Source organism: Populus nigra, chromosome 1 (genome assembly GCF_951802175.1).
Source record: "Populus nigra chromosome 1, ddPopNigr1.1, whole genome shotgun sequence".
In the NCBI taxonomy this organism is placed as follows: Eukaryota; Viridiplantae; Streptophyta; class Magnoliopsida; order Malpighiales; family Salicaceae; genus Populus; species Populus nigra.
This window is the reverse complement of record NC_084852.1, coordinates 24,976,365-24,987,248: the sequence shown is the minus strand read 5'-3', so window position 1 is coordinate 24,987,248 and position 10,884 is coordinate 24,976,365. Positions and strand designations below refer to the sequence as shown.

The following is a 10,884-nucleotide window of genomic DNA, read 5'->3' as shown; positions in this document are numbered from 1 at the left end:
AAACAAAAGGTTCAGAAGATTAAAGTAATTTCTGACTCCAGACGACGGAATGTATATGTCAACATGACAATGGAAGGTAACATGAATTCCACAGAAACATGCAAAATTATGCTAAGAGATCAAAGAAAATGAAACTTAATGAATAATTAAAACCATAAACATCCAAATTAATGAATGGAAAATTTCAAAATAATTTTGAAAAGAAATTATTAGATACAACTCAGGGTATAATGTTTTTTCAAAATCCCTCCTAATTTTGTAAATAATTTTAAATAAATTGAACAAAATGGCTTCCTAGATTAATGAATATACAATCTTGCCTTCCCAAATGCCACATGATGGATTCATCCCTACCTTGAAATAATCTTAATTTCGTTTATCTTTGCTTAGAGCAATTTCCAGAAAATATATGTTATATTCGAAATGAGATCAAGTGTATGTTCAAGTTTCTGTTTAAAAATGTGGTAGAAATTATTTTTAAAGTATTTTTTATTTAAAAATATATTAAGATAATATTTTTATATTTTAAAATTTATTTTTTATAATAATTTAAAAATATTTAAAAAAATTAATTTTTTTAAAATTTAAATTTTAAACAAACAATATTTTAAAGACAATAATAAACACACTTTAAAATTCCAACTTCATGATTGGATTCGGTAGTTGCTGCTTTAGTCATGATTAATCCTATTCGTGTAAGAAGCGGTGCTTTTGATTTTTTTTCAGAAAGCACCATGGAAGGATCCTAAAGACATCCATCCATCCACTAACAATTCCGTCTGTAAGTGTTGGACTGAGCACTATACCAAACTGGAAAAGATTCGCCAGTGAGTGCTCCCGCTCAGGTCAACTTCTAAAAGTTTTTGCAAATGAGTTAAAATTAAATAACAAAACAAAGCATATTTCCATAGCCAAACTGTGTACATATCACAGACAGCACACGATTTAGCCATGCAATGCATTATTATTAAATCAGCCCAGTTAATCATGAGAGACAGCTCAATTATTCAAGTTTTAGATTTATGTTTTAGTAATTATAAGTTTGAGTTCTTTTAAAGTCATTAGAGATTTACATGGTCGTTAATTTTAGGATCCATGAGATTAGTCGAGGTACATGTAAATTAGCCCGGACATTAACGTTAATAAAAAAAATTCAATTCAGTTTAACAAGTCAACCTAATATCCAATCAGGGCTGAATTTTAAGAAATTAATTTGAAATTGATTTAATTTGATCTGTTAGATTTGTGAGTTAATTTATAATAATTTTTCCTTTCAAACCCAGTTTTAATTTTTTAAAAAAATTAAAGTTACATTATTTTTTAAAAAAAATGAAACTATTTCATTTCGATTAAGTCATCCACTCAAACTAATTTAAAAACTTCATTGCAATGCGCTCTGGGGTGCCTTCACTAACGCCAACGGCATGTTTCAAGCACTCAAAAACAAATGATATAGCAAAGTACTTGTATATTTATCATGGATGCAATGATTACTGAGTAATGATAACAGAGAAGAAGTCAACCCATGATATTATGGGGAGAATCAAGATTCATAATCTTATCAATTCACCATGTAATGGCATAGGATTCCCAAAGCAACCTTTAAAAAACATTCTCGCCATTTTATTCAAGTTTTGTTATGATTACTCAAAATGAAGTGGATAAAAATTGCTTCTTGCTTGTCCAAAACACTATCATCATTCAGTCGCAGCATGCAACATTTGAAGCCCAGGATGAGCAGGCTGACTTTCGTCCATCTTCTCCTGGCGTGGCTGCTGCTTGTAGCTTCTCAACAACGTTTCTCCTCCAATATCAAGGTCCAAGCTGTTGAAGCAGGCAAGCAACTTCTCCTTTCTTTTTCAATATTATTATTGCCAGTATCCTCTAGTGATTTATCAGGGAGTACAAGGTATAAATCCTCCTCGTACCAATTTTGTGCTAGAAAGTTGTAATGGTTGACTTTACCATGCCTTTGCTGTCACAGTTCATTTCAAACCGAACCCTGCTCAACTTACCTCAAAATCACACAAGGGAAACGTCTTACCAGTTTGGGTAAGGAATTCAGTCTACAAACATTTACTTTCACCAATCTTGATGCAAATGATCGATGCCTTTACTCTCTTGGTCCTTTCATTTATGCTACGACACAAACAGGTTGCAGAGAAGAGGATTCATAAAAGTCCATCAGGACCCAACCCTGTAGGCAATCACAACCCACCATCCAAGCAATGAATCGACAGACGCGCCTGTTAGCACAGCCAGTAGATGGGGAGGTCCACAGTATTCCATTAAGGTAGGAGAAGATCAGCTGGTATTCATTTAGGTTGGAAAAAACCTGATCCCTGGGTTTTTATGCTTGTATAAAAGATGAAATTAGCTTAGATTCATCATCTTAGATCAATTTTCGATGAAGAACATCCACGTTTCTCGTCTCTAGTAAAGCCTTTTGTCATGAGTTGTTTCTGTAGAGAAAACACATTCCAAACAGAGATTCCTGTGTCTTAATCAGATTATATTGTGTACGCAGAAACAAACATTCGTCAATCATGCTAGATAGTAATTTCAGCTCCAGATTATTCTCAAAAAAATGCGAGAGCAAACGTTGTAACCTAGCTTTCTCAGGGCGGTGTAGTTTGCCATCTCCCCTGATTTCCGAGAATCAAACCAAGCATTTTGTAGAAAAAATATACATCAGCTCAAGTGTGCAACACAACATTTCCATGCAGAAGCCTCAATGAACTGAGAAATGGTGCTTGTGGGAACCAGGTGAACACTAAATATGAATTTCCAGCTCTAAGAAATTTGCCGGGTTGTCTTGATCAAGTTTTTTAACCCTTTTATAAAAATTGCACTCAAGACTTTAAGCAGCTTCCTTTCCATGTCGGATTTCTCTTTGGCTGTGCCATACCAATGGCATGACAACACGACAATGCTTAATAAATCAGGCATAATAACAGTTCAGAATCGGCAGATTTGCATCATTTGCAACTCATCTTGGAATGAGCCACCATAAAAATGGCACTATATATCATCTACAAAATACCTTGCTGGATATACAGGACCTGCCAAGACCTACAATCATCTTGTCGGTATAAAGGTTTTTATACAGTTCGCTTTCTCTTTGACCGCTTGCTTTTCTTTGGCCGTGAAATATCAGGGACCCTTTTGCTTGCAATAGATGCATATGTTTCTTCCAGAACCTCCTCCCCCTGTTGAAGAATTGAGATTAGTTACAGACACAAGCAAACATTAATAGTATTATGAGCTGTCTGATTTATCATTGCTAGTAAAGAAAAAAAAGGTGTGGTTATTGACAGTGTTGGTGTTTTTATATAACGTAGACTAGTGCCCTCAAATTCCTTGGAAGCAATGAAATTTGTTTAGAATTGCGTTGTCTCTTCAATCCACTATTGCAGGAATTTTCAACTGTGTTCGACTAGCCCACATCGCTTGCAAAGTTATTTACAATGTCATGGTCGCAAAAGAAATTTTAATGTTTTTTATTAGAGTCCCTTTTTGACAATAGAACATTCTTTCTTTGAATCCTAAGAAACGCCAGTGCTTATAGGGATCTGTGGGCTTCACTTTATGGCAGTAAAGAGAGTTACATGTGAACAATGTTCCATTTCCACAACTGCATATGCTCGAAAACCATATACACCTGCAGGCCCGTACAACACCCCTTACCCCCACAACCATGGGCTATGTGAATCCACTTCAAGGGTCAATCACTCACAATGGAGCAGTGAACCACCAGCTGCTACCAAAAAATCAAGACAGCGAAATGATTATCACATTGGGCGGAACTCTTAACTGTGTCAAAGATCACCAGTTTTCAAGCCTCACTATTTTCTTATACGCTGTATTAAGAACCTCAGAACATTGATGCATGCATAGGAAGAGTTAATATGCCTTTATGGCAACGATGAACATCCTAACAAGGTTTTAACCCTCCAATCCATTGTCCCGCAACAAGCTCTTCTCAACCAAAATGGACTACAGCGAGCCTAAACATGTAACTAGTGCCATGTTTCACAAGGGAGGTGATATCCACACTCCCACTAGTTTCTTTTCTTCGAAACAGACAATTACACTCAAGAAAGCCATCTTATCAGTCTACCTGTCTGTCTCTATCTCTCTCTTCCTAAAATCTGTAGCACCATAACTACCAGTCTACCACCACCACATCAAAAACTTGTTTCCATTTCCTTTTCCTCTGTGCTTGATTTCTATTTCTTTTGACTGATATCACTGTATATCTCACTAATACAGTCATTTCACCTCCACTGTTGCCGATCACCACCATGCCAACTGCAACTCAATCAACTACTATCGATGCCTTGATCCACCAAACCAATGCTTTCTTGACCCGAATGGAATCATCTGAGCCGGCCACTTGAGATTAGTTCTACCTTAGATTAAGGGCATATTTCATTATACCCTTAAGCTGTATGTACTGTCTACTTTGCCCAAACTGCAAATGGGTTTTCATGTTTTGACATTTCTGCACTTCTAGCAGATCTGGTTGTTGTCTGTTTATTTGATGCGAGAATTCCCTCAACACTTGGGCAGGGTATATCAAAGACTTCTATATGTATTTGATCATAGAAATCACAAAATAAGTGCGGAAAGGAAAAAATGCCAGCCAATCATGGTACATTAATAAATACAGGGGGAGTGATCAAAAGTCATTCGACTAGTTGCAAATTTCAAAAATTGCACTCGGGATAGTTTGGGAAGTGAGAAGTTACAGGTGATGTGGGTTTTAAAAAAACCAGAGACAATCAGAAAAATGTAGAGTGAGGGTGATTTTTAACGAGGGGTATAGTTGTCAATTTATATGAAAATGAATTAAGTGGAGTGTGGTTATAATGTTTGAGCCTTTAAGGGTGTGGATATCACCTCCCCACTTTCACAAGACTCAGACAAGTGATGAGTTTAAGAAATCTTATTACTTGTATGATGATAATCATATGATATGAGGCTTCATAAATCTAACATGAGGTTGGTGGGTTTCCTTGCAATGCATGACTATCGCCACCATAGAAATACAGACACCTTCCCTTTCCTGGCCCACTAACAATCACCATGATTAAAAAAGTTGAGAAATTTAGATTTCAGATAGTATTCAAGATGGTTTTTGTTTGTATCAATTAAACAACTCATAAGAGCTGAAATTTAGGATTTACCTTGTCATTGGTCTCTTCATCTGAATCCTCATCAGAACCAGATGCAGAATCCAGAGCTTGAACACCTTCTGTTGGCAATGCCTTGCGCAATGTTTTGCTCTTGTCTTGTTCCTTTAACTGCTTGAACCTGTTGATTTCCATCTTTGTTTATCAGACCCTTTTCTAGCTGCTGGAATGATAAATGGTACTTCAAAGAAGAACACTGACCTATCACCAGGCTGCCCTGGTTGTGAAGCTGATCTTTTTGCACGTCCTGCAGTGATGATTCCACTTGCATTCTCATTAACCACAGGCTTTGCACCACCTAATTTGCGTAACCATACCTGTTGGGCTGTGCTGAGGACGTTGTTTGTGAACCTGTATATCACAAGATATACTTTATAGAATGATAAACCACATTGCACACACACACACACACACACTAAGAACCATTACACAGCTTAACAAGGGTGAAGTATATATAAACACCAAAACTCATGCCTGTGTTTAACTAAAGGACAACTGCAAATTTCACTTCTTTAAGCAAATGTGGAGGTGTTCCAGAAGCCAGAGGAATTAACAGCAAGAGAAACTTCTGAAACCACACGCAAATGTACAGACTAGTTTATGTGGGAATGAAGTTCAACTATCAGCAAAATGATTGAGTTACAATAAATGCTAACTTATTTAACCTAAAGAGAAACTGATGTCAATGCACCAGTTAAAATGCCTCTATGACACATAATGAACAGTGTTCATAACTTTTCCATGTGAGGGAAGGTATAAATATGAACAGAACAAGCACAAATGCATGACATAAAATTAACAGATGTGCTATTCCTGCTAATGATATTCCACAGTGACAATATGATGTGAGAGGTTTTTATTGATGGCACAAAATCATAAATTGATGGACTTCTTGCTTCCTCAAAGTCAATTAATGAAGCTAAATACATGAATACAAAACATGCATGCATTCAGTTGTGAGTGACATTGCCAGAAAGAAACGAACCAGTATATAGATAATCCTGATGGAACAGACAAAGAGAAGTAACCAATCATGATGGGTAGAAACTTGAAAACAAGAAGTGTATTCTTTTGAGTCGGATCATCTGTCTGTGAAACCAGAATAATTCCAGGTTAAAGAATCACTGGATGAATAACAATGAAATACAGAAAAAGAGATCCATTTCTCTACCTGGGGAGGTTTCATGATCTCCATTGATACATACTGAGAAGCAATGAGGAGGACAGGCAAAACCAGGTATGCTGCAGTGTCATGCCAGCCTAATGGTGGATGACCATCCTGCATGACAGAATAAGATCATGTAAATCTGCTGCACAGTCTAAGGGAAGAAATACGACATCACATCCCCTCACTAATAGTAAAATAGTAAAACAACAGCTAATGCAGTTACATGTAATTTATGTTGGAGTGTAAATTAGTCATCTCTTCACATTCAAATAACCCATGGTGTCACTGGTGTACATTAATTTATCCATAGCATCACAATGGAAGTACTCCAGAGGACATGAAATAAGCAAACAGGCAAAACTGAAAACTAAACTTCTTCTCTTCTCTCTCAAACCACTTGGCTCACCTCTTTCAAAATCAAGGCTAGGGTATTTGAGAAAGGATACTTTTGAAGAAGAAAATAATAAGAATTAATTTTATCAGTACATTAAAAATAAATAAATCTAGTTCTAGTATAATGGAGGTGGATACCTATAACAGCTCCGAGGAACAAAGACATTACAATAGTTAACAGATAATATAATATGCTGCATGTTTTACTACGACACACTGCAACTGAAAGATCCAATTCAAACACAAGCAAGGATCAATGGCGAGCATTTTTTCAACATATATTAAAGAAGCTCCAAGGGAAAGTCAAAGATTTTGTGAAGATGTCAAGAGCACAACATTTTTTTTTTCTGATGGACAGCATGACATCATCCACTCATAGAAACACAAAAATGCATCTGCCAACAACTGCATTTCCTAAAATTCCATAGAGATTTAAGTGCAGCAAAAGGCACTCATGGTCCCTGCATGACCTAGATTTCATGTTTAGATTTGCTCTTATAAATCCCACTCGATGAAAAAGGGGGAAGTGATAAGTTGATTTGGCCATGTCGAACGTAGGCCACAAGAGACCTGGTTCAGAGAATTAACAAGTTGTTAAGAGAAAGCGGAAAAGAGGGGAAGAGGGAGACCTAAGTTAAAATGGATGGAAGGAGTATCAAAGGAATTACGAGCTCAATATCGAGGTGATTTGGTATGTGATCATGTGAAATGGCGCTAAAAGATCCTTATAGCCTACCCCAACTAGTTTGGGACTAAGGCTTTGTTGTTGTTGTTCCAAGTAACTCTAATAAAGGCTTGAATGATGGAATTACATGAGGATCACTTAGGGCAGTGAGCAGGTTGGGTCAAACACCAATTCTGCCTTGAATTCCTTTCCCGGTATTTTAAATCCAAAACTGGTTTACAGATCCAATAATTAATCAGAATCAGTTACAAATGGACAGATCCAAATTGATTTGATTCCATCCAAATTATGAGAATCCAATTTTATAAATACATTTGTGCATCTGTATATAAATATATATATGCAAATTGCTCATATATATAAGTTCCACGTTAAAGAGAAAATTTTGAGACAGAATATAGTCATTTGTTCAAATTGTGTTGAAAATCCACTTCTAATACTTAAGAAACAGATAAAACTTTATATCTTACTAAACTGCACTGGATCTCACTGTTTAAGCTCTACAATTACCACCAGGTCCTCATCAAGATTGAGAGTTTTGGGACACAGAAACAGGAGCTTCAGATTCTAAAGATGAATCTGAACAAATATAAGAAAAATTTAGATCTCTTGACAGTATAATAAGAAATGTATAAAAGATGTCTGACATATTGCCATACTAGAGAAAGAAACAGATCCTCAGATAGGCACCCAAGGCTGCCTAGCATCATCTTTCTGTGCCTAACAGTGAAATTACCTCATCAAACCTGCAATCTAAGAGCTAATGAAGCAATGTCACGCAACATAACCCTGGGAAGGAGATATAACTATTACTCTAGCATTCGTGCAATCACAACCTCATGCCCTGACCAAAATTTATCTGAATAAAGTATACCTTAGTTTATGGTGTTGTCACAGATTACTCCAGTATCTCATCTATGCTGAATACAACTATTCAAAAGTTAATTAAAGAAACTCAAGAGAGCTAAAATCCACTGAGCTAATCAAGTTCATTTGGAAAACAAACTGTATGGATAACAACCCGCAAATGAAAAGCGATATTCCAATCTGGCTCTCCAATTTTTCAGACATGTGCTTCTAACGAAAGTGGTAAAGTTACATCAATAAAGATCAATGTCACAAGTTTTAAGCAAGTAGGGAGAAATGAAAACGTTTGACATCGATGATAGGAGTAGAAAAAAATAATTGTTAGATTCATGATTATGATGAAAATAAAGTCTCATTACCACGAAAGGAAAAAGCCAGGAAATGCCGGATCCACTTTGTCGAGCTGCAATTGTAGTTGGCCCACCCAAAGAGGGTATCCAAAAGAAACCTTCCGTCAACACTCCCTTTAAGAAAAAAATTTACAATTATCAGCAATGGTCAATTTGTTCTGCACACACATGAACTGGCATGCTGAGCACACATAACATTGCACAAAAGATAACATGGTATCCCAACCTATTAAATACCTCATTTGCAACGTTTGAAAGCGCTTGATACAGGCCTATCCATACTGGTATTGTAGCCAAAGTAGGAAAACAACCTAAGATGAGAAGTTCTTCAGCATTAGCACCATAAGCCATACCAGTATTTATTGAATATGAAAACAGATGCAATGCTTTAAAGCAGTACCTGCTAACGGATTAACTCCAGCCTGCCTATATAGACGCGACGTCTCAAGCTGTATTCTTTCCTATTAATTAAAGGGGAAAAAAAAGCTTACCTCATGCGCTTAAAATCAAGCTGAAAATACAATAAATTGAATGCAACACGCAGCCTCACCTGATTTCCTGCATATCTTTGTTGAATAGCTTTTATCTTAGGTTGCAGGTTTTGCATAGCCAGTGTAGATTCAACCTAAACAAATTAATGACAACGAAAACAAAAAACTTACATTTTAATAATAATAGAATTAGTTTTTAACTAAAATTGATTGAGAAAAAGAAAATCACCTGTTTCTTGGTCAAAGGCAAAGTAGCAACTTTAACAGCAATAGTAAGCAAAATAATGGCAAAACCATAAGCATACGGCACGTGTACAGCTGAAAGCCCATCTTTCAACACCTTAAGAACGAATTCCATACCATCAGAGATAAAACCGAACCAACCGCCGTTCTTTTGAGCAGCATCAGCGGTATCAGATATAGTAGTGGAAGCAGCGGAATCGACAGCGACGGCGGCATCGGCGAGCGTGTAGAAAAATCCTTCTGCTCTGCTAATAATTGTATTAAAATCAACTGAAGAGTGCAAGTGATGATGAATTGGGGGAATGTTATCGTGTAAGCTTAACTTGATTCTGGTGGATATGAATCGACGGTTGGTAGTGAGAGCGTGGCGAGAAAGAGAGGGGAGAGGTGTGCCGATGAACGGTGGGGATGAAAGGAGAGTTCTCGCCATGGAAGGGGAGAGAAGTGTCGTTGTAGGGGGGTGGGGGTCAGGTTCTCATGAGAGTTGAAGGAGTGGTGGAGCTTGGACGTGGAAGAGGTGAGAATTTTTTTTTCTTCTTCTTTGAATTATCCGTATTTTTATTGTATTTGGCAGAGTGGGAATTCAGGCGGGTTTTCTTTGCTGATTATATTAGCGAGTGGAAAAGTTCCACGATAACAAGGGGAGAGGTTTTGTGACTCTAAGAAGTAAATTATTACTTATTGACAAAAACTGATGCCCCTTGTAGATTTTAAAAAAAAAACATTTAAGGTTTTTTTTTTAATATTTTTTAAATTTCTTATAATCCAGGGGGTGGGTTTATTGAATTAACTCTAGATTTTTTGTTTTTATTTTATTTTATTATTTAATATTTGATTGATTGATAATTTAATTTTGTAAAATTTTTAGTTTGCTTATAAGATTATTTTGATCTTATTATCAAAGACGTAATTTTAGTGGTTTAACTCGAGTTAATTTATATTTTTTTTAATTTAATTTTTCTATCATCATTTTATTATGAAATGAATTTTATAAATTATTTCGACTTACTTTTTATATGGTCATTCCAATCACATATTCTAGATTGGGCCTGAATTGACATGTTAACCTATTTTCGACTCAAGGTGTTTGATTTTTAATTTTTTTTTCAATTTTATACTATAACATTAGATTGATTGAAAATTAAGTTCTATAATTTATTTTGATTTACTTTCTATAGAATTGTTCTAATCTTTCGATCCAGGTCACAGATTTGACAAGTTAATTCGAATTAACCTGAGTCAATTCAATAAATTTTTGTTTTTATATTAAAAAGATGTCTTGATGAAATTTTTTTCGGTCAAATTACTTTTTAATGTTATCCAAATTATTTTTAAATTTATTAAGTTGATCAAGTTATATATTAAATTAACACTCACATAATTTTTTAAAAAAGAAATTTACAAAAAAAAATACATTAATTTAACTAGTAACATAGTGGAACCAATTATCAAGTCTATCTTCTATACATACGAAAATCTACATGTTCTGTTT

At 35.6% G+C, this 10,884-nt stretch overlaps 2 protein-coding genes across 2 annotated transcripts; one reads left to right on the top strand and one right to left on the bottom strand.

Moving 5' to 3' along the window:
- Window positions 1-1,536: 1,536 nt before the first annotated feature.
- LOC133672772 (CLAVATA3/ESR (CLE)-related protein 46) lies at window positions 1,537-2,544 on the top strand. The gene is made up of 3 exons (XM_062093304.1): window positions 1,537-1,836; window positions 1,985-2,052; window positions 2,155-2,544. Exons 1-3 carry the CDS (start codon window positions 1,653-1,655, stop codon window positions 2,230-2,232), a joined length of 330 nt encoding a protein of 109 aa, XP_061949288.1. The 5' UTR covers window positions 1,537-1,652; the 3' UTR covers window positions 2,233-2,544.
- A 407-nt stretch (window positions 2,545-2,951) lies between these two features.
- On the bottom strand, window positions 2,952-9,980 carry LOC133672766 (inner membrane protein PPF-1, chloroplastic-like). Its single transcript, XM_062093291.1, has 10 exons — window positions 9,379-9,980; window positions 9,209-9,283; window positions 9,059-9,119; window positions 8,896-8,969; window positions 8,668-8,772; window positions 6,367-6,474; window positions 6,181-6,284; window positions 5,397-5,546; window positions 5,190-5,316; window positions 2,952-3,209 (listed from the first exon to the last, which is right to left on the bottom strand). The coding sequence occupies exons 1-10, from the start codon at window positions 9,820-9,822 to the stop codon at window positions 3,102-3,104; spliced, it is 1,356 nt and encodes a 451-aa protein (XP_061949275.1). The 5' UTR covers window positions 9,823-9,980; the 3' UTR covers window positions 2,952-3,101.
- Window positions 9,981-10,884: the final 904 nt, after the last annotated feature.

Coding starts and splice junctions, on each gene's coding strand:
- LOC133672772 (XM_062093304.1), top strand. CDS start 1,653: ATGAAGTGGATAAAAATTGCTTCTTGCTTGTCCAAAACACTATCATCA. Junction 1,837..1,984: donor GGTCCAAGCTGTTGAAGCAG/GCAAGCAACTTC, acceptor TTGCTGTCACAG/TTCATTTCAAACCGAACCCT. Junction 2,053..2,154: donor GAAACGTCTTACCAGTTTGG/GTAAGGAATTCA, acceptor CGACACAAACAG/GTTGCAGAGAAGAGGATTCA.
- LOC133672766 (XM_062093291.1), bottom strand. CDS start 9,822: ATGGCGAGAACTCTCCTTTCATCCCCACCGTTCATCGGCACACCTCTC. Junction 8,773..8,895: donor TTTCAAACGTTGCAAATGAG/GTATTTAATAGG, acceptor TTTTTCTTAAAG/GGAGTGTTGACGGAAGGTTT. Junction 5,317..5,396: donor CCAGGGCAGCCTGGTGATAG/GTCAGTGTTCTT, acceptor GGAAATCAACAG/GTTCAAGCAGTTAAAGGAAC.